The following is a 26,191-nucleotide window of genomic DNA, read 5'->3' on the forward strand; positions in this document are numbered from 1 at the left end:
GATCAGATACCCCTCAGCGTGTTGTCTGCACTGGAGGACTGAAGTTATGGAGAGAGATTGGATAGGCCAGACTTGCTTTCCCTGGAGTGGAGGAGGGTCAGGGGAGGGTGGGGGGAAGAATAGCAAACCATAAGAGCATAGGCAGAGTAAATAGAATCTTTTTCCTATGGCAAGAGCATAAAATAAAAATAAGATGGCATAGGTTTAAGGTGAAAGGAAGGAGATTTAAAGAGGAGCTGATGAGAAAGATTTTTATAAGGTGGTTGATACCTTCAAAACACTGCCAGAGGAGGTGGTGGAATCAGTTAGAATTACTGTATTTGGGGCATATTTAGATGGACATTGAAATGGGCAAGGTTTAGAAGTATGTGGATGATGCTGGTAAATGGGATACAATGCAGATGAGCAAAATGGTCAGCATGCATATGGTAGGCTGAAGGGCCTTTTTCTGTGCTGTGTTCCTATGACAGTAAAGTCCAATGGAATGGAGCAACTCTGAAAGTCTGAGGTCCACAGAAACTCCAACAGTTTGCACTAAGAATATGAATCAGATACACCTTGTTCCACTGACATTCCCCTGTCCGAACCAACTCTCCTACAGCTCCTGAAAACATGGCAAATCGAAAAATTGCAACAGGTTCAGAGTCCTCAAAGGGTTAACAATAAAAATATATAAACGCACGCATGACATTAAAAGTGTTTTACTGAAGAGTAAGTCCGGCAATTTATCTTTTTTTTTGGTTTGGTCCTAGACTGGGTGGTGGGACAATGGTAGGAGGTGGAATGCTTGTGTGAGAGATGGGAAAGGCTGCAGATGGCCACCTGCCTCATTGTACCCACGGAGGCACCATCGCGTGGCAGTACCAGTGGATCTGGATATTCGCCCTAGTGATCCCAACCAACCCATCCCACCATAAGATGGGAAACAAAACCCATCAAAGTCAATGGCATTCACCTGAATAATGTGCTTCATTATCTAAATGCCTCATGCATTTTACCAATGAGAATACAAAGGATTCTTCGGTTATCTGGGCTCATGTACCCAAGGAGGCAATAATTTGTAAACTTGATGGGCCAAGGACAAAGAAGAACTTGGGTGGTGAAGGTGGCCTCCTAAGGTAGATATGGATGGGGGTGCTATTCCAATGCAATTACTGGATAGGATATCCTCATTATGCTGCAGAAGGCCAGGGCCATTTCCAGTTGAAATCTTACTTGGAAGGGCCAGAAGAAAGATGGGAATGTAGGGCAACAAAGAGGGCCTGAGAATCCCTGATCTGTCCTGTGGGTGACTCCATTGAAAATGGGTCCCTGGAGCTGAGTGGGAGAGCAGGAGAATGACAGAGAGAGGAAGAGAGAGAAAGGGAGGAAGAGAAAGAGGGGGAGGGGAGGGGAGAGGGGGAGAGGGGGAGAGGGGGAGAGGGGGAGAGGGGGAGAGGGGGAGAGGGGGAGAGGGGGAGAGGGGGAGAGGGGAGGAGGGGGAGGCATTGGTTGAGAGAGAGAATACAACAGAGAAAGAGAGGGTGACGGAGAGGATAGGGGGTGGGGTTGGGGGTTGGGGAATGGGGAGGGGGAGTATGTGTGTGCGTGTGCCTGTGTATAGAGGCAGAGAAGGAAACAAGGCCTTCATTGTCAGAAAGGAAAAGGATAACATAAAGTAACAGAGTGAGAAAGTGAGTAAGAATAAATGCTTAAAACATATCCAAGAGTGAATAACATGGGCAAATAATAAATAATGATTGCCCTCAAGCCTTCCCATTGCAGGGTACAAAACTTAGCTCATGACAACACATAAATGAGCTGTCCCTGGGGGCCTAACAGTGGTTCGATCCAACTCCTCCTCCCATCAACCACCACCATGTCTCCAGCACCATTATCCTCCAATGCCAGCATTCCCTGCAGCCACAGGTTGGTCACTTTCGAGTAAAGCACATTTAAATTGTGATGGAGGTGAAATGGTTCTATTGCTGATTTTTTTAATCTAAAAGTTAAAACAAACTACAGCGGAGCCTGGTTTGTAATCGGACCTTTCAATGTCAGATAAACTTGGGATAAAAATGAAACCTGCAAGCCCATCTGTTCCCACAGAAATTCACTCTTCCTCTAAGTTCCTCAAATTCAACACCTTCTATGTATCTGGAGTTACGTTCCTCTTGGGCTCTGCTCCATTCACCACAATGCCCCGCTCCAATCCAAACCCAAACCCCTGCTTGCTTCTTCCAATACCCCAATCCACCTCCTAAATACCTACTCCCTTACCCCAGTGCCCTTGACCCATTCCCCCAACTCCCCTGCTCATTTCCCACCAACACCTCCTCTGTTCATTCTGCTGACAGCTGGTGTTACTGCCACTCATGGTTTAGGGTCTCAACCTCCCTCAGAACTTTGTGGAACAGGTGAACTTGGGTGTAAGTTAGCTCAGAGGACCAAGGCCGAGGGGACAGTGCCAAATGACACAAGTTCTCCCCTCAGTTAATTTCTTGAGGGTGGAAAAGTTAACCAGAATCCTCACTCCTTCTTACTGACTGGCAGGTGAGATGCAGGTGCAGGGTGAAGTCTGGCAGCCATGCTCCCTGTGCTGCCGAAGTTTGTGAGTAAAACCTTGCAAGAAGCTGCCAAAGGAAAGTAGAGCAGGAGAAGACTTCAGCAAGCAAAAGGTGATAAAATACAAAGTAATACAGAGTTGGAGAGTGGGGCTCGGACTCAGCTCTCTTGAGGAGCTGGCACAGGCTTGAGGAACTGAGAGTTTTTCTCTTTGTCCGAAGATTCTACAAGATGTCAAGGAGCTGCCTTAGAATGGCATTTTCTGGTCCATAAACAACCCAATTCGATATATTACCAAAGGAAGTTTTGCTCAGTTTTGGAAACCCTGCTGCAGAAAAGATTTTATTAAATTGGATAGAATGCAAAGGAAATTTACAAGTATTTTGCCAGGACTTGAGGAGCTACGTTAGGCAGAGGTATTAAGCTGGTTGAGATTTTTTTCAATGACATATAAGAAAGACAGATGACCTTATCGTGGGGTATCGTGAAATCATCAGGGGTATCGACAGGGGCAATGAACACTCCTTTTCCCCAGGGTTGGGGAATCAAGGATGAGAGGGCAAGGGCTTAAGGTGAGGGGGAGGGAACCTGAGGGGCAACATACCCCACCCAGAGAGTGGTCTATATATGGAATGAGCAGCCGTAGGAAATGGCTAGGGTAGATATCTTAATAACATTTGAAAGATACTTGGACAGGTACATGGATAGGAAAGGTTTGGGGAGATAAGAGCCCAATATGGGCAATGAGACTAACTTAGAAAGGGAATCTTGGTCAGCATGGACTACTGACAAAGCACCCGTTGCTGTGCGGTGCCCAGGAATGAAGACCAAGAACTAGAGGAGTTAGTCCTCATCAAACGAAAGCTTTGGTGACCATCCCATTACTTTCCTGAGGCCAGATCCACAATCACTATCCATCCCACCTCTTCTCAAAGCCTATGAGTTTGGAGGAAAGCCATTATCATGCAACATTTTTCTCATCTGAGGTCTCCACCCTGCCTTGCCCATTTTGATTCCAAACTGGCACACCTACTGCATCCCTGGCCAGGTGCGATGACCGATAGACTCCGCTGCATTTCAATGGTTATAAGTGTAACACACCAACGTCAGATACAAACCCTGTGTTAATGGAGTGTCGGTAGCAGTGAGTGTAGCAGTCACGTACACCAACCTACCAATTGCGTCCTTGAGGTATTTCTGACCAATCAACTTTAAGTACTCTTCGATCGCCTTGGTTGCCAGCGTATTTTCACGGAATATTAAATGCTCACGGTCGACAAAGCGGTCAACCTCCGTCATCGCCATGTCAGAGAGGAAGTCCTAGCAGAGACAGAATGGTGGCAGAGGTCAACTCCATTTATAGGCAGTTTTATATCACAACAGGAGGCCATTTGTCCCTTTGTGCCCACTATCTCACTGAAAGAGCTCTTGGATTAGCCCAAGCCCTCGGTTCTTTACCAGGTTTTACTCTCCCCAGGTATTCCTTTTCCTATATTGAAAGGGAGGGCAGCTTCATGTTCCTGGATATCAACATCTCAGAGAATCGATCTTCGGCCCACACCCTATACTATCACAAGAAGATACACCAGCGGCTCTACTTCATTTGGAGATTTGGTAAAGACGCTAGCAAATTCCTACAGATGCATCATGAAGGACACTCTGTCTGGTTGTATCACTGCCTGGCACAAAGGCTCCAAGGATCTAAAGAGGCTACAGAGGGTTGCAGACCCAGCCAGCACAACCCTCCCTGCCATCAAGGACACTTTCAAGGGGGTGTGCCTCAAGAAGGCAGTATCCATCATTGAGCACCCTCACCGTCCAGGACATGCCCTCTTTTTGTTACTACCATCAGGAGGAGGTAAAACTCCATTATTTATGAACAGCTTTCCCCTCTGTCATCAGATTTCTCAACAGTTGATGAACCCATGAACACTACCTCATTATGTATTCATCTTTTGCACTATTTGTTTATTTTTGTCACATAGTTTTTTTTTGTCTTATGCTGTACTGCTGTTGCAAAACAACAAATTTCATGACATATGTCAGTGATAATAAACCTAATTCTGATTCTGGACCCATGTCCATTAATATTTCAGCTTGGTGGTGCAGACAAATATTGCATCTTCCCGCTGGCTTTTTGGTCAATTATCCAGCACCTACTGAAACATGCCAATCTATAACTTTGAGCTTTTTAACTGCATTGTCCATTAATATAAAGGGAATAATCCAATACTGAGAATCAGCAGGTGAACTAAGTCCTCATCTCAGTTACAAGTGAAGACACTCTCTCCTCACACTCCCATCAACTGCCCTCATTCACTCACACACTAGAAGTAACTCACAGCAGCCAAGTAACTTATTAAACTGCAGGTCTTTAGGATGTGGCTGGAAGTCAGGGCAATTGGGGGGAGCCCATGCGGTCACAGAGAGAGCGTGTAGAATCCACACACACAGGACTAGAAATCAGGATTCAACCTGGGTCTGTGGCCGCTGTGAGGCACTGGCTCTACCTGTCGTACTACCATGCCACCCATTTTCCACAGAACCAGCAGGACAAATCAAACTGTGTAAATTACCATCAAATCAACCAGTTCTCAGTCTACTGCAAGGTGATGAGTAATGTCCAGCGGTGCTACTTACAAACCAACCTGCTCATTAGTGTCTAGTTTGGGCTTCACCAAGAGAAAACTCCAAATCTCACTGCTACCTTGGACCAAGCACTGACTTAAGAACTGAACCCCAGAGCTACGATGACTGTGGCTGCCCTTGATGTCCAAGCAGCAGTTGACCGATTCTCGCATCAGGGAAATCTGGTAAAGCTCAAGTCAGCGGGCATCTTGGGGAAGACATTCCAAAGTCTGGAGTCATCTTTCTCATAGAGGAGATGGTTTTAGTCGCTGGAGGTAAATCATTACAGGATGTCAATTGCTTGAGTTTCTCAAGCCCAGTCACCTTCAGATGCTTCAGCAACGACCTTCCCTTAGGTTTAAATGCTTATGCATGATGAGACAAAGGTTTCCAGTTCCATTTTACTGCTGCTCAGTAAATGAAGCCGTCCATACCTGCATGCAGTAGGATCCATGATGTAGTGAGCTAGGCACACGCTAATGGGTGGCAAGTAACATAGGTCAGTCAATGATGGCCTTCTTCAAGAGGGATTTCACTTACCCAGAAGGCGATAAGACATAGGAGCAGAATTAGGCCATTTGGCCCATCGAGTTCTCTCTGCCATCCCATTATTATGCCGATCTATTATTCCTCTCAACCTCATTCTGCCTTTTCCCGTAACCTTTCATTCCCTTACTAATCAAGAACCTATCAGCCTCCTCTATAAATATACCCTTCAAAGTATTCTATGGCAATGAATACCCTTGATGCTCATGATTAACAATCCGTTCAATAGAAACTCACTAACTGTGGACGCAGAAGCAGATTGAGTGGCGTCCTGTGACCCTTCTCACGACCCTCTCCAAGGCACAGATCAGGTGATCCTCCACACTCTTGGCGACCAGGAGAGGAAAGTGCGAAATTCACACACAAACAGTGTCGAAGGTTCGGACCAAACCCGGGCCTCTCAAGCTGTGAGGTTGTGGGTTTTTATTTTATTCTGGCAGATTCATGCCTACATTATTGCAAACATCACTTAGTTTTTATGCTACAATAAAAAAAAACTGGATTCAGATCTTTAAAGCAGTGCAGTGCAATGTTGGTTTATCCTCTTTATTCCTGGTATCCGTCTCTGAGTTACTAAACTGGTATAGTGCTGTTCTTTAACCGGTGCCGTGCTGATTAATGGTTTCCAGAAAGGTTCCTTTGAGTCTGATTTCTGTAATCGGCCCATCTGCCTATAATGTGAGACGAATTAAAAACACAAACACAATGCAGGCCAGGACTTGTCAGGAAAGGAGATGGGATAGCCGTGGAAGGAACTCAAGAGTGTTAACAGCCAGAGGAAATGTAATTGAAGCTGAGCAAAATCTCTCTGACAGCCTGTTAAAATCTCTGTGCATTCTTTCTGCTTCAAGCTGACAAGCCCTTCCCATTAACACTGGGCACTCACTCTCTAAGGAGGTACCTTCAGCGCCTCATAAATATTTCATCTGCGAGAAGGCAATGAGCTTCTGCAGAGGAGAGCGGTTCTGAGTAAGCAAATCAAACATCCCCCAGCCAAATCCAAACTCTGCTAATGAAGGCACTGATGGTTTAACTGGTGCTGAACAACAATCTAATTTCACCATGAACCTTGCATTCTTCCTGCCTCATTCTTCAAGGTCACCAGAGCATAAGGATAAAGGTGGATTCAGCCCCACCTTGCATTTCTGGAGGGTTAGTGTGACAATTCCTACACCGACTGAGATTTGATTCGCCCCTCATTCCATTCACGTTTATGTTGTTACATCAGACCACTTGCTGCGACTTCTGTTACCCATCCTTCTCATCTTGCACTGTGACTTCTGGAATCCACAACACCCGCACACCACCTCCCCCACCCCAGACCTTGCTAATCATTCAGCTTCATACATCATAGAAGCAGGCCATTCGGCCCAGCCTGTCTATGCTGACCAAAATGCCTATCTATGCTAATTCCATTTATCTGCATCAATTCTTCTCACATCTACCATTGGGCAGGAGGTACAGAAGCCTTAATTCCCACACCACCAGGTTCAGTACGAGTTATTATCCTCAAGCGGCACAGATAACTTTATTCACCACTACTCTGAACTGATTCTACAATTTACTGACTCAATTTCAAGGGCTCTTTACAACTCACGTCCTCAGTGCCATTTTTATTTGCGCAGTTTGCCTCTTCTTTTGCGCACTGGCTGCTTGTCAGCCTTTGTTTACATATAGCTTTTCGTAAAATTCAATTGTGTTTTGTTCTCCTGTAAATGCCTGCAAGAAAATGAATAGCAGGACAGTACATGATAACATACTGAATCTGTACTTCGATAATAAAAGAACCTTGCCCTGAAACGTTCACTGTATTCCTCTCCATAGATGCTGTCTGACCTCTGAGCTCCCTCAACATTTTGTGTGTGTTGCTCTAGGTTTCCAGTAACTGCAGAATCTCCTGTGATTTTGATATCCCTCTCAACCTTGCCTGTCTGTGCCCCTGTCCAAATGCTTTTTGAACTTGCCTCCCCCACTTCATGTTCTTCGGTAACCTGTTGACATCAATGGACAGATTACCACCACCTTCAGTTAGCCATCCTATTTTGTATCTAGGTTTGTAAACATCACAAGAGCATCTGGTTCCACTATCTTCTCGGGCAGTGAGAACCACCTTCGAGCTGTAAAAATTCTTCCTCAGTTTCCCTCCAAACCTCTTCCCTCTTACCTAAGCCTACGCCCCCTTGTAGACTCTCTCACACAAATCTTATTTTTCTTCTCACCTTCCTCCCAACTCTCCCCAGATTTCAGCACACTCCTACACACTGGCCTCCCCACCTGCACGTCTTTGAAGTGAGGGGGAAACCCTAGCACCCAGGGAAACCTGCACAAGGAATAACGTATAAGCTCCACACTGGCAGTGCCAGGGGCCGGGATCGAACCTGTGTGTCTGACTGTGTTTTACTCACTACGCCACTGAGCAGCCCAATTCTGGCCTCCCGAACATCCTCAGTTTTAGATGGTCCACCAGCACCTGAGGCTACATAGGTTCTCACATCTGGAATTATCTCCTTAAATCCCTCTGGCTTGCCATCTCCACTGCTTTGAGATATTATTTCATTTAAACCTCCCACTTTGCCAAGCTTCAGGTTGTTCCACAAATCTCCTCACATGATGTCAATTTGTTTAATCATCACTCACACTTAAGTGCTGATGTGTTTGACTACATCAATGCCACTGTTTAAGTGGAAGTGATTTCTGATATTTAGCAGCCTTGAAGAACTCTTCCACAATGATTGCAAAATACAGGAAATATGATTCTGTTACATATTCTGGCCTGAGCACGTTTATCAGTGAGAGAACAGCACTAAATATAGATTAACAAGCTATTACCACAGTGTGCTGTGTGAGAGTACTATAGTAACCACACTTCCAAATGTAATATTGTCTGTGAGGCAATTTGGAATGTGCTACCAACACAGAAGGTTCAATATTAGTGCAAATTCTTTCTCTATGAGTCACCTTGTTGTGGTTTAAAATCTTATGCCTGACCTGAGACAGTCCCTCTGGATCGAGGGCGACTCCCTTCCACTCTGAGGGTTCCCAGGTGACTGATGCCTCTGATGTGGGGACCATGGGCTATGCCATAGCTGGCGAAGGGGCAGTTTGATGGGATGGGTGGACAGGCAACTTGGGGTCTGAGGCTTCCTTTCATCATCTAACCACGTGTTCCTGTCAAACGGACTTGAGGATAATGCACACAAAATGCCGGGGCAATTCAGCAGGTGAGGCAGCATGTATGGAGAGGAATAAACAGATAATGTTTCAGGCTGAGACTGAAGGCTGTTTATTCCCCTCCACAGATGCGGCCTCACCCGCTGGGTTCCTCCAACATTTTCTTTGTGTGTGTTACTCTGGACGTCCAGCATCTACAGAGGCCCTTGTGTTTATACAGGGTCTCAAGGATCCAATGTCATCTTGAACATTCGTGGGCGAGAGATTCCCTGCTGTCAGTGGGAATGCTACAAGGAAGCTCCGACAACATCAGTGAATCTTTTCTTCTGTCCTCGGGGTAATCTCAGGCAGTGACAGAACTTGGAGCAGGGTTTTGTCAGATGTGCAAACAATAAAATAATAAAAAACTGTAGAAGCTAAAAATCTGAAATAGTAGCTTTGATGAAGACCATAAGACGATAAGATATAGGTGCAGAATTAGGCCATTCCATCATGGCTGATTTATTATCCTCTCAACCCCCATTCTCCCGCTTTCTCTGCATTACCTCTGACATCCTGATTAATGAACCTATCCTCATAATCCTCATCAAGAACCTATCAACCTCTACCTTAAATATACCCGATGACTTGGCATGCACAGCTACCTGTGGCATTGAATTCCACAGATTCGCCACCGTCTGGCTAAAGAAATTGTACCTCATCACTGTTCTAAATGGACGTCCCTCTATTCTGAGGCTGTGCCCTCTGGTTCTAGACTCCCCCACAATGGGAAACATCCTCTCCACATCCACTCTATCTAGGCCTTTCAGTATTCCATGAGTTTCAAGGAGATTCCCCTTCATTCTTCAAAACTCCAGTGAGTGCAGGCCCAGAGCCATCAAATGCACCTCATAAATTAAGCCTTTCACTTGTGGGATTATTCTTGTGAACCAGATGAAGGGTCTCTGGCCTGAAACAAGAACTGTTCTACTCTCCACAGATGCTGACTGAATAGCTGAGAATTCCCATTCTTGACTAAAGCATTAATTCTTCTCTCCTCAGAGATGTGACATGATCTGCTGAGTCCTTTCAGCATTTTCTGCTTTTAACAGTATCATTAATTCTGCCCAGTGGAGTGGACTGAACGTAGTCAAGATCTTGATGCTCTGAATGTTGGCTGTAGGGTAAGGCGGGTGGGGGGGGGGGGCGCGGGGAGGGGTGGTTGTGAGGCTTGATTCTTTATTCCATCTGTGGATTTAGGAGAATTTTAGTGGTACCCCTCTAGAGCCTGCAAGAGGCAGTCCAGGTCTCCGAAACAATAGGCCACTGCAACCCAGAAGCCAGGTAGATTTGAGGTCTTGGTCCTCAAATTGCCCTCCCCTCAGACAGCCAAACACAGCAGGTCGGCCCACTGCGGGGCGATGGTGAACATCACTGCCTATACCTGCCTTCACTGAGGGGTGGCCGTGAGATACAGGAAAGTACTCCACATGGGGGCTGATTCATGGAGGAGCTTTATCATCAGATGTTAGCTGTAAGATTGAGAGAAGACTGTGAAAGATAGATGGATGGGGAGAGGAGACAAAGTGGGGGAGAGCACGAGAGAGAGGGGAGAAAGCGAGAGAGGGGGCAGGGCGAGAAGGGGGAGAGGGCAAGAGTGCAAGAGAAGGGGATGGTGGGGGGAGAACGGGGGGGGGAGGGCGCAAGGGAGACAGCCGGGGGGGGGGGGTGGAGAGGAGGGAGAGAGTGGGGAGAGAGAACGGGGGAGAAAGAGCGGGGAGAGGGAGCGGGGGGGAGACAGTGGGGGGGAGAACACGGGGGGAGAGCGCGGGGGGAGAATGGGGAGAGAGCAGGAGTCTGGGTGTGTGACAGGGAGTGCAACTGCGAGTAAGAGTGAGCAGGAACGTGACAGTGTGAGAGTGAGAGTAACAGCAGGTAATAGTAAGTTATATAGAGCATGTTAGAGAGTGAGAGAGAACAAGGGAAAGAGAGAAGGAGAAAGTGAGTGGGAGAGCTGGGGGAAAGAGTGAGGGGGAGAGCTAGATAGAGAGAGTGGGAATGCGTGAGCGTGTGAGGGAGAGGGAGTTTGAGTGTGAGAGCGAGAGACAGAAAGAAAGAGAAAAAAATAACACAACTGCTTGGCTGCTAAATATGCACAAGTAAATGCCTTCAGTGTACAGCTGATCATTGACCGGGGGATTCTGTCTCTGAGGTCTTCATCTTCTGTTGACACAGAAATTGAATGGTTTCCTGATCATCACCCACTCTTGCAGGAGACTCACTGGAGGTTTTGACACAGCCTGTCAGCAATGAGGATTGCGTGTGCAAATGTTTTACTATATCACTGGCACTACCTAAATGGCAGTTGTTGCTGATGGTTAGCTGTGTTTTAAGAAATCTTCCGTAATGATTGTAAACTACAGGAAATACTAATTCTGTTATATACTCTAGCCTGACCACATTTATCAGTGAAAGAACAGCACTAAGTATAGATTAACTAATCATTACCACATTGTGCTGTGTGTGAGTCCTGTAGTCACAGCTACAGCAACCACACTTCCTAACGTAAGATTGTCTGTGAGGCAACTTGGAATGTGCTACAGACACAGAAGGTTCACTACTAGTGCAAATTCTTTCTTTCAGAGTCATATTGTCATGGGTTAAAATCTTACTGCCTGATTTGAGGCTGATTCTCAGGACTGAGGGTGACTCCCTTCTACTCCAGGTCTGTGGGTTCCCAGGTGGCTGATGCTCCCAGTGTGGGCTTTGGGGCAGAGGCTGCTCGACAGGATAGGTGGGTAGGCTGCGAGGAAAGTGAGGCTCTTCTTCCACTGTCTACTCTGGGCCTCTTTGTGTTCCTGACAAAAGAACTCAATGCCATTTTGAGGAGCTGTCACAGAGTACTGCAGCACAAACAATACCTTCGGCCCATGCTGACCTGATCTTCTGCTTTGTCCCATGTACCTGCACCCAGAGCACTACCCTCCATACCTCTCTCACCCATGTACCTCTCCAAACTTCTTTTAAGTGTTACAATCAAACCCACATCTACCACTTCCACTGGCAGCTCGTTCCACACTCGCACCACCCTCTGAGTGAATGTTTCCCCCTGAGAATACTTCACCCTTCACCCTAAACCTATAACCTCTAATTCTGGTCTCACCCTACCTCAGGGGCAAAAAAAACCCTGTATGGATTCAAACAATCTGAATCCTTCATAATTTTTGTATCGCTCGATAAGATCTCCTCTCATCCTCCTCTGCCTGAAATTCCTAACCTATTCAACCTTTCACGAACACTCTGGTCCTCAAGTCTCGGCAAAGTCCTTGTAAATTTTCTCTGTACTCTTTCATTCTCATTGAGACCAGTAACTGTTAGGGTCACTTTAGCATTTCCTTCTGCAATACTTCACTGCAATCTGTGCACCATTCTACAGCTCTGCGATTGTTGCATTTATTATCACTGTGTAACTGTTCACTCTGTAAGCTTCACGTGAACAGGGAATTTCATTGCACCCTGCTGTGTATCATAATACAATAAGCTGAACCATTTGCCTTGTGTATCTATGTCCTCCTCACTGATCAAAACAACCCCAAGGATGTGTGCTTAGCCTACTCTCTACACCCACAACGTGTGGCTATGCACAGCTCATACATCATTTATAAATTTGCTATTGACACCAGAGTTGTTGGCAGAATCTCAGATGGTGACGCGGAGGCGTACAGAAGTGAGATGGACCGGCTGGTGCCGCAGCAACAACCTTGCACTCAACGTGCGCAACACAAAGAAACTGATCGTGGACTTCAGGAAGGGCGTCACAGCACACACCAGTCCTCATCGAGAGGTCAGTGACAGGACATGCAGCTTCAAGTTCTTGGACGTCAACATCTCCTGGGTCCTGGGCATGTCTAGTCCGGTGGTATTTAGTCCTCATCCAATCAGGTGTCCGCTGTCCCACCTTGTTTACAATCAAATTCCAGTTCTGACTTAGAGTGAGATCTTTGTCTTAGTTAAAATTCTTTCCCGCTGGTTTTATCTCAATGGCTTCTTTCACGAGGTGGTCCCAAAAGCCATTGGCGTGACACCATAGTTTTGTGCCAATGAAGTCAATCCTATGGCTATTGTAAACACAATGTTCTGCCACCGCTGATTTCTCCAGGTAACCCAAGCGGACACACCTCCTGGGCTCCTTGATGCAGAACTTGTTTGTAAACATGGTGGGACAGCAGAAACATGATTGGATGAGGACTAACCAATTAGGAGGGACGGAATACAGGGGTATAAATACCACCAGAGCAGACATGCCCAGGCATTGTCCCTGATGAAAGTGGCAGAGTCTGTCAGCGAAACTTTGGTTAAAATCGATACCTGTACCTGGCTGAAGCCCATGAAGAGTTTATTCATTTGTTGTGTTATTATAACATACAGTGATTGTTTGTACCTCTGCTGCATAACAGCATATTTATGGGCACCACAGTAGTGATGCTATTACAGCTCAATTCCGATGTCCTCTGTAAGGAGCCTGTATGTCCACTCCATGGAATGTACGGGTTTTTCCCGGGTGCTCCGGTTTCCTCCCACAGTCCAAAGACAAACATTTAATTGTTCATTGTAAATTGTCCCATTAGCATTAGGTCGGGGCTGTTGGGCAGCGCTGTTTAAAGGGTCAGAAGGACCAACTCTGCGCTGTATCGCAAAATAAATAAATACACAAATTTCACGACGTGTCAGCGATAACAAACCGGATTCTGATTCTATCTTCCACTCACTGCATTCTGCTGGAGGGACCACTGCCCGGGAGAAGCTGCTGTGGCTTTACACCCGGGCTCAGCAGCTCGTTGGGATGCCTGACCACCTCCATTTTCCCACCCTCCGCAGGCAGCCGCGAGCCTTACCTTGGCCTTGCCCGTGCTCTGCAGGATGTGCACCAGGGCGCATGCCACCTCCTCCTTGTTCTTGACACTGAGCACGGGCTCGAGCACGGCGCAGAGCATCTTGTAGTTGTTGGTGACGTACTCGGCAAACTCCTTGTACAGCTCCATGGGCAGGATGTTCATAGTTTGGTAGCGGGACTTGATGCGGATGGTGGGGCCCCCCGCCTTGCCGCGGCTGGAGCTGGGCTGGCTGACGGGGTACCACTGCTCCACGAACTGGCGGCTGGCCACGCTGCTGATGGGGATGTTGACCAGCCCCACATAGTTGCTCTTGTCCTTCTTCTTCTTCTTGTCCGTGTCCTTATACAGGTGGATTCGGATGTTGCGCACAGACGGCAGGTTGTTGAACTCAAAGTGCTCGCCCCAGAAGACGTTGTCCGTCTTCATCTTGCTGGTGGTGCGGGCGTATAGCATCTCGTCCAGGCACAGCTCGCAGTAGTAGCGCTTCTTGGGCGGCAGGTCCTTGCCCTCAATGATCCACAGTTTCAGGACATTGTCCACCCGTCGGCTGTTGTCCTGCAGGAGAGAGGGGGGAGGGGACAGGGAGAGGTGTGAGAAGCTCGTTCGGCCTCAGGGGTACGCCGGGGGTCCGATCAAGGTCAGACGTCACTGAGTCAGGAAGGTCAGGGGTGGTCAGAGATCACTGCAAAAGGAAGAGGGTCAGTGGACAAGATCTCATGTCATTGGACCAGGTAGATTATTCAGGTTAGGGTTACAGGAGGCCAGATTGAGGTCAGATGTAACTGGGTCAGGAAGAGGCCCAAGTATAGGTATAGTGAGGTCAAGGTCAGAGGTCATTGGATGAGGATCTGGGTCCAGGGTGCCCAGGTCAAGGTCATACGTCACTGGATCAGGAAACCTATGCCCTCTACTTCTAGATTCCTCAACCCAGAGAACAAGATTGAACATATTCACCCTGTCTGTGCTCCTTATGATTTCATGCACCTCCACAGCCTCACACTTCTTTCTTCTATGTTCCAATGGAAAGAAATTCCAGTTCATTTAACCACTCTCACAACTCAGCACCTTGTCTCGTCAGAGAACCCTGAAATTTGGAATCAAATTCTGTTTTCGCAGAATTGAGGTGCCAATTTCATTTTCAGCTCGCACTTCTTCATGCCTGTGCTGATCATACGGACTTGCTTCATGGAAATTCATGATAAGGACAGCATACTATGAACACAAACCTACCTCCTCTTTCTTGTCCTCACCTACCACTCCATGAGCCTTTGTATCTGGCACATCATTATCTGCAACTTCTGCCATCTTCAACAGTACCCTGGCTATCCAATTACAGCTTTACCTCCCACTCAACTCTCCACTTTCCAGAGGGATAACTCTCTCCGTGATTCCCTTTTTATTTGTCTCTCCCCGTTAATCTCCCTCCTGGCAGTTACCCCGGCAAGCAGAAACAATGCAATACCTGCCCATTCACCTCCACCCTCATCTTCATTGAGGACCCCAAAGAGTTCTTCCAAGTGAGGCAATGCTTCAGCTGCAAATTTGTTGGGGTCAACGACTGCACTGAATGTTCCCGTGGCCTTCTCTACTTTGGTGAGACCCAGTGTAGACTGGGGGACTGCTCTGTTGAGCACCTTTACTCCATCTGCAAAAAGGCAGGATTTCTAGGTGGCCAATCATTTTAATTCCAATCTCCATTTCCATATGTTGGTACGAAGCCTCCTCTACTCCCACGATGAGGGCACTTTCAGGTTGGAGGAGCAACACCTCATATTCCACCTGGGTAGCTTCCAACCTGATGGCATGAACATCAATTTCTCCAACTTCTAGTAATTTTTCCCACTCCCCTTTCTCTCTTATTCCATTCCCCACTACGGACCACTCTTCCCTTCTCTTCAACACATGCCTATCACCTACTCCTGGTGCCCCTCCTCTTTCCCTTTCTCCCATGGTCCACTCTCCTCTCCTATCATATTTCTTCTTCTATCTTTACCTTTTCCACTTATCTCCTCCCAGCTTCTCTCTTCATCTCCCCTCCACACACTCCTAGCTTCACCTATTATCTTTCAGCTTGTACTCCTTCCCCTCCTCCCACCACTTTGTTCTGGCCTCTTCTCCCTTCCTTTCCAGTCCTGATGATGGGTCACGGCCCGAAAGGTTGACTGTTTATTCATTTGCATAGATGCTGCCAGCTCTGCTGAGTTCCTCCAGCATTTTACAAATGTCACCCTCCCCCAATGCGGGGGACAGCCCAAATTTGCAACATAATGGTGACCCAAAAGGTCACCTAGCATGGGTGGAGGAACGAGCACAACTTCCACTCCCACACCAGGTGCAACAGCAAGAATCCAGCTGAAATTTAGTACCTTGTTTGGCTTTACCGCTCGCTGCAGATTCTCAATCCACTTGTCTCGCTCGGCCCCTGACCGACAGGCAAAGCACTTAGTTCCCGAGGGAGTGGTCACCTGCCATTTGAAGGAACACAAGGTAAGTGGGAAAACAGCAGAGAAACAAGCTCTGGCCATGCTAGAAGCTGGGCTTGGGACACAGCTGGTCAGCAGAAATTATTCATGTGTGCAAACATATACAAACGTTTGTACTTTATAACAGACTATAATGACAGAGAGCTCAGGAGACACCCAGCAGTTCAGCAGATCCTCTACAACCCAAAACATGAAGTCTGTTTCTCCTCCCACAGATGTGGCCTGATCACTAGAGTGGTCATTTTCTGGATTTACTTTAGATTTCCAGCCTCTGTTGTGTGTTTTTACATCCAAAGATATTCAGTACCCCTGTTCCTCACCATCCTTGATAAATCACCAACTAGAGTCCCCAGACATGGGAGAAATCCCTGTCTACAGTCATCAAATATGGAACAAATCACCGACTACAGACCCCAGATACGGGACAGATCCCCATATACAGTCTCTAGATACAGGATAAATCACAGCTACAGTCCAAAGACATTGGCTAAGTCGCCAACCATAGTCCCAAGATATGAAATAAATCACGATTACATTCCCCAAACATGAGATAAATCACAGATGATGGTCCCGAGATATGGAATTAATCAGCAACCACGGTCCCCAGATACATGAAAAATTGCCGACTACAGTCCCTGGATACGGGATAAATCCCAGACGACAGTCCCCAGATACGGTAATTGCTTCCTCCCTTCCTTCACTATTCCCCATCCTGTTTTCCCTCTCTCACATTATCTCCTTGCCAGCCCATCACTTCCCTCTGGTGCTCCCCTCCCCCCTTTTCTTTCTTCCATGGCCTTCTGCCCTCTCCTATTAGATTCCCCCTTCTCCAGCCCTGTATCTCCTTTCACCAATTATCTTCTCAACTCTTGACTTCACCCCTACCCCCTCCCTGTTTCATCTATCACCTTGTTGTTCTTGCTCCCCTCCCCCGACCTTCGTATCTGACTCCTCATCATTCTTCCCTTCTTGATGAAGGGTCTCGGCCTGAAACGTTGACTGCACTCCTTTCCATAAATGCTGGCTAGCCTGCTGAGTTCCTCCCGCACTTTGTGTGTGTTGCTTGGATTTCCAGGATCTGCAGATTTTCTTTTGTTTGTGATTGGGCCACTGTCCCCAGATGTGGAATTAATCACCAGCCACTGCCCCCGGATCAGATACGGATAAACCACAAACTACAATCCCCAGATATGGATTAAATCTCCACCACAGTCCCAAGATACAGGATAAATCACAGACTGCAGTCCCCAGATAGAGAATAAATAATTACCAACTGCAGTCGCCAGATACGGGATAAACCACTGACTACAGTCCTCAGATACGGGATAAATCACTAACCACTGATCAGAGATACAGGATAAATCACCAACCACAGTGCCAGATACTGCATAAAAACCCTGACCTCTGTTCTTCTGTACAGGGTTAATCACCGACTACAGTCCCATGGCCAGACACGAAATAAATCACCCACTACTGACCCCAGACCAGATACGGAATAAATCACCGACCACAGTCTCCAGATACAGGATAAATCACCGACTACAGTCCCATGGCCAGACATGAAATAAATCACCGACTACTGCCCCATACCAGTTACAGAATAAATCACCGACTACTATCCCTAGACCAGATACGGGATAAATCACAGACTTCAGAGCATAGATACAAGATAAGTCGCCAACTACAGTCCCCAGTTATGATAAACATCACCGACCACAGGTCCGGGACAAAAGGTAAATCGCCGACCACGGGTCCTGGTCACAAGATAAATCACCGACCACAGGTCCGGGACACGGGATAAATCACCGACCACAGGTCCGGGACACGGGATAAATCACCGACCACGGGATAAATCACCAGCCACAGGTCCGGGACACGGGATAAATCACCGACCGCGGGTCCGAGACACGGGATAAATCGCCGACCACGGGTCCTGGACACAGGGTAAATTGCCGACCACGGGTCCTGGACACACGATAAATCGCCGACCACGATATAAATCACCGACCACGGGTCCCGGACACGGGATAAATCACCGACCACGGGTCCTGGATATGGAATAAATCGCCGACCATGAGATAAATCACTGACCACGAGATAAATCACTGACCACGGGTCCCGGACACGGGATAAATCACCAACCACCGGTCCGGGACACGGGATAAATCGCCGACCGCGGGTCCTGGACACGGAATAAATCACGAACTACAGACCCCAGAGACAGGATAAGTCACCGACTACAGTCCCGAGATATGGGACAAAAACCAAATGCAGTCCCCAATTTTGGGACAAATCACTGAGACAGTCACCAGATCTGGGCTGAATTGCCGACTACAGTTGCCAGATATGGGATAAACCAGCGACCCCATCCCCAGATGGGAAAAATCACCAACTACAGTTCGCAGACATGGGATAGATCATTGACTACATGTCCCAGATATGGGATAAATCACTGACTACAGGTCCCAGATTAAATCATCGAATACAGATCCCAGATAAGGGATAAATCACCGATTACAGATCCCAGATATGGGATAATTCACTGATTACAGATCCCAGATATGGGACAAAACACACTCCACAGCCCGAATCTATGAACAAAATCACTGACTACGGGTCCCAGACATGGAAGAAGTCACCAGCTACAGTCCCCAGGTACGGGATAAATCACGGAGTACATTAAAGAAGGGGGTTGCTTACCTGATGACTCCTAGAAGCATCTACCACTCACCATGCCCCACCTCAAGAACTCTAAGCTATCACCCAAGTTAGAATCAGCTTATTAAAGGGATTGAAGCATCTAGTCCTGTGAGCTCGAACTATAAATCTGATTCATCAGTGACTGCTGTGAAAGAGCAGCTGACAACCAGGGAAAGTCATAGTGACATCTTGGAAAGACAGATGACAGGAGGGCTAAACACCAGTGGGGTTGCCATGGGCTAGCTACACATGGCAGCAGACTTCTCTTGCCCAAGTAGCATATAGGGGTCAAGCACTGATGGCTACAAGACCTACAAAATGAACGATACCCCCACAGTCAGTCAGAGCGAGTGGTGGTGGGGGGGGGGGGGGGGGCGCAAAATGACTCAAGAATGGATACTCCAGTAACAGAACATGGCATGATTTCCACTATGAGAAACATAGGCAGTATAGTACTAGAGTCAGTGACATCAGCAAGAAGCACACTCCAGAGATGTATCTGCGGCTGGTCTAAAATAACATCAGCTAAGGGCCTGAAGATAAGGGCAGGATGAAGTGCTTGAAGGAGACAAGGCCGGGACCTTGCATCGACCGGTATTTCTTGAGGGAAAGGACGCGCAAGTCACATGAAGTTCAGAGGCAGGATGGAACCCAAAGTCCGCAGAGCATCAGTAACCCCAGGCACAATCTCAGAAGAGCACATCAGCACTGAAGACCACTGCTCCCAGGAAAGACAAGGCCAGCCAGAAGAAGTTGCAGGTGAAATGGCCACAAACCTGCAACAAGAAAGAGTGGGCAACGGTCGACGAGGATCTACGCAGAGTCTTCAGTGGTCTAAAGGGCACAGCTGAGAAGAGAATTGAGAGGACAGGTGACCTCATATACAACTACGGACAGAATGATTTGGAGTGAGGGAGATAATTAAGACAAAGCTGCCAGCACGGCCCAAATCAAGAAGTTAAAAGGAGATGGAGGGCCTCGTTAAGGAGAGACAGCAACTGAAGAAACTGGACAAGATCAACCATGGAGGAAAGAGAAGGAATCAACATACTGCAGGCAGACTAAAGGCACAACTGTTGGCTCTAAGGAGGCCAGAAAACCTCAGGCTTCAAAGAAAGAACACACTCAAACATGATTCTATAAAGAACCCTACAAATTCGTGAGAAGCATTTTCACAAAGCCAAAGAATGGAGCTCCTAAGATGTCAAAGGAAGAGTTGGAAGATCATCTGAAGCTGTCATACTCAGGTAGCCGGAGAGCTGAACACATCTCAGTACCTTCAGATATGCCATCCATCCACCCTCCACACCAGCAGTTTGACATCATCATCCCCCCCCCCCAGATATAGTGAGATAATAAAAGTAGTAAAGTGGACAAGGGCTGCTTCAGCACCAGGGCCAAATAGAGTTCCGTACAAACTCAAAACGCACCAAGAATCCTGAACTTCGTATGGAAACAGACGAAGGTGGTCTGGAAGAATAAACTTATTCCTAGAACATGATGGGAGGCAGGAGGAATTCTAATTCCTAAAGAAAAAGATTCCTCAGAAATTGGACGGTTTCGGCAAATAAATCTATTAAATGTTGAAGGGAAATGTTGAGTTATAGCACAAAGGTTGTCTACTAACCAGGAGGAAAACAACTTCATCGACAGACATTTGCAGAAGGCAGGGATGTCGGGTTTCTCCGGCTGCTTGAAGCACACAAGTATAATTTGGCATCAATACAAATTGCTAAAAGCGGAGGAAGACACCTCCATGTCCTGTTCTTGGACCTAGCCAATGCCTTTGGGTCAGTCTCACATAACCTTCTGTGGTCTTCATTTGAATTCTTCCATGTACCAGAATGTGTTACAACCCTGGTCAAAGCCTACTTTCGAGATCTCCAGTCCTCATTGATAACCACAGAGTACAACACAGGCTGGCAGCCTGTGGAGGTAGGCATAATGGCAGATTGTACCATCTCTCTGCTGCCCTTTCCCATGGTAATGGAAGTAATCATTAGAGCTTCTAAATGGGTAGTAGGATGAGAACGACTACAGTCAGGACTACGCCTACCACCAATCAGGGTATTTAGGGATGATTTAACTATCCTGACAACTACAATCCCATGGACCAAGCAGTTGCTTGAGAAGCTCTATTCAAACATCAAATGGGCCCAAATGACAATTGAAACAAAGGAGTCTAGGAGCATTTCTATAGTCAAGGGAAGGCTGGTCAACTGTAAATTCCATGGGGATGGGAAAGTAATTCCTACTGTGTCAGAAATACCAGTTAAAGGCTTGGAGCGTTGGTACAATGTAAACCTCAGTGATACAAATCAAGTGAAACTGCTGAGAGAAGAAATCATCAAATAGCTTAAAGCCATCAATAAGACCTTGTTGCCAGGAAACCTCAAGCTCTGGTGCCTTCAGTTTGGATTGCTCCCTTGTGGGTTCTGGCCACTGACTCTGTATGAAGTCCCCATCACTCATGTTGAAAAGCTGAAGAGGACAGTTAGTTCCTTCATTAAGAAGTGGATGGGCTAAGTAACATCTACCTGTATGGCAAAGGAGCTCTGGAGTTGCCTTTCACTGGGCTGACTGAAGAGTATGCCAAGGTAAGGCTTGAGATGGCTCTCTTGGAATCTCATGAGGGTGTTATCCAGGATACTGCAACCAGGACATTAACAGGGAGAAAGTAGTGTCCAACAGAGTCAGTAAAACAGGCAAAAGCAGAACTCAGGATGGCAGACATGTTGGGCCAGGTGCAATCTGGAAGAGGGAGCACATTGGAGTACAGACTCAAATAGGCCCATTTAGCAAAAGGTGACAATACAAAAGCAAAGGTAAGCTATGGTGGTGGAGGAAGTACAGTGACAGGAGGAGCAGATGAGCTATGCAAGAGCAGTGTCTCAGGCAAAACAGGGGCAGTGGACAAGGTGGGAGAACATTGAGAAAAGAAAATTCATCTGGAAAGATTTATGGAAAAAGGAAGGAAGAAAAAAAGATTAGATTCCTTATAAGAGCTGTTTATGATGTTCCCCCAATTCCCAAAAAATCTGAACCAGTGGCTGGTGAAGACCCAGCTTGTCCACTCTGTAGAAGAAAAGCAATCCTCAAGCATATCCTCTCATCTTGCAAAGTAAACCTCACTCAAGGAAGATACACCTGGAGGCACAACCAGGTCCTCAGTCGCTTGGCATTCATTGTGGAGCAGCAAAGGCTGAATAACAACTCTAAGAACCATATGACTGGAAGAACCACCACCCCCTTTGTCCAGCAAGTACAGACAGTGCCACCCTCAGTGACACAGTTGGTATCAGGCATACTGGAGCCTGATCATGACTGGAACATGGCTGTTGACCTTGACAAAAGGCTAATATTCCCCCGGAGATAGCCACTACCATCCTCAGACCAGATTTGGTCTTGTGGTCCAGCAGTCTAACGGCTGTAGTAATCTCAGAGCTCACAGCACCCTGGGAAGATGCAGTCTGCGAGGCGTATGAATGGAAATATGTAAGATATGATAAACTGGCCGCAGATGCTAAGCAACATGGATGGAAGGTGCAGATTTTTCTGGCGGAGCATTTGTGGCTACTTCCGTGGTCAGATTGTGGAAGAGGCTGGGAGTCCGAGGCGAGGGCCAGCAGCAAGCTTCAAGAGAACTCCCGGAGGTGGCCGAGCAAAGCAGCCACTGGTTATGGATGAAGGGGAGTGATGGCAGCTGGGCCCTAAAATGATGCATGGGTAGCCAGATGTGAAAGAGGGTGCACCTGGGACACCAGGTCACACTGTTGAGTCCTCTGGAGATGTAGTGGACTTAAATTGACGAAACATCGAAGAAGGAGGGTGCCTACCTGATGACCCCTGGGAAGCGTCTGCCACCCACCAAGTCCCACCTCAAGATCTCTATGCTATGACCCGTTAGGATTTGCTTATCAAAGGGATTGAAACATCTAGTCCTATGGGCTTGAACTCCCCAGATTTGGTCTAAATCACAGATCACAGTCCACAAAGAGGGGATAAATCCCCAACCAAATTCCCCAAATACGGGTTACATAACTAACTAGTCCCCATATATGAGATACATCATTGAATATAGTATCCAGATACTGGATAAAACACTGACTGCAGATCCCAGATAGGGGATATATCAATGACTGCAGATCCCAGACAGAGGATAAAACACTGATAACAGATCCCAGATAAGGGATAAATCAACTGCAGTCTGCAGACACAGGAAAGAACACTGAACAAAGGCCCAAGAAACAGGATAAATTGCTGGCAAAAGTCCCCAGATACAGGATAAATTACGGACTACAGTCCCCAGATATAGGATAAATAACAGACTACAATCCCCAGATACGGGATAAATCAGCAACGACAATCCCCAGAGCTAATATTTCCTGAGGAGACTGAGGTCCTTTAACATCTGCCGGACGATGCTGAGGATGTTCTACGAGTCTGTGGTGGCCAGTGCGATCATGTTTGCTATTGTGTGCTGGGGCAGCAGGCTGGGGGTAGCAGACACCAGCAGAATCAACAAACTCATTCGTAAGGCCAGTGATGTTGTGGGGATGGAACTGGACTCTCTGACGGTGGTATCTGAAAAGAGGATGCTGTCCAAGTTGCATGCCATCTTGGACAATGTCTCCCATCCACTACATAATGGACTGGTTGGGCACAGGAGTACATTCAGCCAGAGACTCATTCCACCGAGATGCAACACAGAGCATCATAGGAAGTTATTCCTGTCTGTGGCCATCAAACTTTGCAACTCCTCCCTTGGAGGGTCAGACACCCTGAGCCAATAGGCTGGTCCTGGACTTATTCCCTGGCATAATTTACATATTACTATTTAACTATTTATGGTTTTTATTACTATTTAATTATTTATGGTGCAACTGTAACGAAAACCAATTTCCCCCGCGATCAATAAAGTATGACTATGACTATATGGAATAAATCACCAACCTGAATCCCCAGATAAGGAACAAAACAGAGACTGCAGATCCCAGATAAGGGATGAAACACTGACATCAGTCCTCAGGTACGGGATAAATCACTGATTGCTGTCTCCAGACCAGATACGTATTAAATCACAGACTGCAAAACCCAGATATGGTATAAACAATCACCAACCAGAGTCCCCCGACACAGGATAAATCACGGACTAGTTGGACAAATCCCCAACTAGAATCCCTTGATATGGGATAAATCACCAATTACAGTCTTGAGACACATGACAAAAATACCAACTACAGTCCCCAATTATGGGAGAAATCACCAACAAGCCCCAGATACAGGATAAATTACCGTCCCTGTCCACAGATGCAGGATATCACTGACCATAATCCCCATATATGGGATAAATCACTGACCACAGTCTGTTGAGACAGGATAAGTCAAGGACTACAGTCCCCAGATACCGGTTAAATCACTGACGACAGTCCACAGGCCAGATAGGGAATAAATCACCACCTACTGTCCCCAGACCACATACAGATTAAATCACTGACTATTGTCCCCAGATGAGATACGGGACAGATCCCCGACCCCAGTCCCCAGACGAGATACGGGACAGATTCTCGGCCCCGGTCCCCAGACGCGGGAGGGATCCCCGGCCCCGGTCCCCAGACGTGGGAGAGGTCCCCGACCCCGGTCCCCAGATGCGGGAGGGATCTCCGGCCCCGGTCCCCAGACACGCGAAGGATCCCCGGCCCCGGTCCCCAGACACGGGAGGGATCCCCGGTCCCGGTCCCCAGACGCGAGAGGGATCCCCGGCCCCAGTCCCCAGACGCGGGAGGGATCCCCGGCCCCAGTCTCCAGACGCGGGAGGGATCCCCGGCCCCAGTCCCCAGATGCGGGAGGGACCCCCGACCCCGGTCCCCATACACGGGAGGGATCCCCAACCCCAGTCCCCAGATGCAGGAGGGATCCCCGATCACAGATACGGGTTAAACTACCAACTACAGTCCCCAGATACGGGAGAAATCACTGACCGTAGATCCCAGATATGGAATAGATCACAGACTGCGGGATAAATCACCAACTACAGTCCAGAGTCAAGGGAAGACTCACTGACCACCATCCCCAGATATGGGATAACTCACTGACCACTGTCTCCAGATACAGGTTAAATCACTGACCACCGTCCCCAGATACAGATTAAATCACTGACCGCAGATCAGAGATACAGGATAACTTACCGACCACAGTCCCCAGATACAGGTTAAATCACTAACCACCATCCCCAGATACAGGATAACTCACTGACCGCAGATCAGAGATACAGGATAACTTACCGACCACAGTCCCTAGGTACAGGATAAATCACTGACCACAGATCAGATACACAGGATAACTTACCCACCACGGTCCCCAGATACAGGATAAATCACTGACTGCAGATCAGAGATACATGATAACTTACCGACCACGGTCCCCAGATACTGTATAAATCCCAGACTACTGTCCCTGGTACAGGATAAATACTGTTCCCAGAACAGAAGTGGAATAAATCACCGACCAAAATCCCAAGATACGGGTCAAATCACCAACTACAGATCCCAGATACGGGGTAAATCACAGATTACAGATCCCAGCTATGGGATAAATCACAGACCACAGTCCCCAGGTACAACATAAACCAGACCACAGTGCCCAGATACAGGCTAAATCACTGACTTCGGTCCCTGATAGGGAATAAATCACCAACTACAGTGTCCAGATAGGGGATAAATCACCGACAATAATCCCCGGATATGGGATATATCAACAACTACAGATCCCAGATACGTGATAATTCATGGTCTACAGTCTCCAAAGATGGGATAAACTACAGACCAGATACGGAATAATTCACTGACTACTGTCCCCAGACATGGGAAAAATTACCAACTACTGTCGTCAACAGATACGGGATAATCACCAACTTCAGTCCGGAGATACAGGATTAATTGGTGAATACAGTCTGCAGATACGGGATAAATCACGGACTACAGTCCCTAGATATGGGATAAGCTACCAACTGCGGTGCCCACATACAGCATAAACCAATTGTAGTCCCCAAATATGTGGTAAATCACTGACTACCGTCCTCCAGATAATGGATATATCATGGATCACAGTCCCCAGATATGGAAGAAATCACAGACTACAGTTCCCTGGATAAGGGATAAATCACAGAACACATTCCACAGAAACTGGACAAATTATGGACAACTGTCCCCAGATATGGGATAAATCTCTAACTACTACGCCCAG

General features: G+C 47.3%; 1 protein-coding gene across 5 annotated transcripts in view; it reads right to left on the reverse strand.

The window, feature by feature from the left end:
• LOC140198108 (ras/Rap GTPase-activating protein SynGAP-like) overlaps nucleotides 1-26,191 on the reverse strand; it is a 582,056-nt gene that overhangs the window by 58,473 nt on the left and 497,392 nt on the right. For 4 of the 5 annotated variants that reach the window (XM_072259025.1, XM_072259024.1, XM_072259026.1 and 1 more), the window contains 3 exons: nucleotides 16,130-16,228; nucleotides 13,764-14,318; nucleotides 3,663-3,864 (listed from right to left, as the gene is read on the reverse strand). In XM_072259025.1, coding sequence (XP_072115126.1) covers nucleotides 3,663-3,864; nucleotides 13,764-14,318; nucleotides 16,130-16,228 — 856 coding nt within the window. The remainder of the gene's footprint in view (nucleotides 1-3,662; nucleotides 3,865-13,763; nucleotides 14,319-16,129; nucleotides 16,229-26,191) is intronic. The other variant, XM_072259023.1, reaches the window with a different exon arrangement.

Source organism: Mobula birostris, chromosome 5 (assembly GCF_030028105.1).
Source record: "Mobula birostris isolate sMobBir1 chromosome 5, sMobBir1.hap1, whole genome shotgun sequence".
Classification (NCBI taxonomy): Eukaryota; Metazoa; Chordata; class Chondrichthyes; order Myliobatiformes; family Myliobatidae; genus Mobula; species Mobula birostris.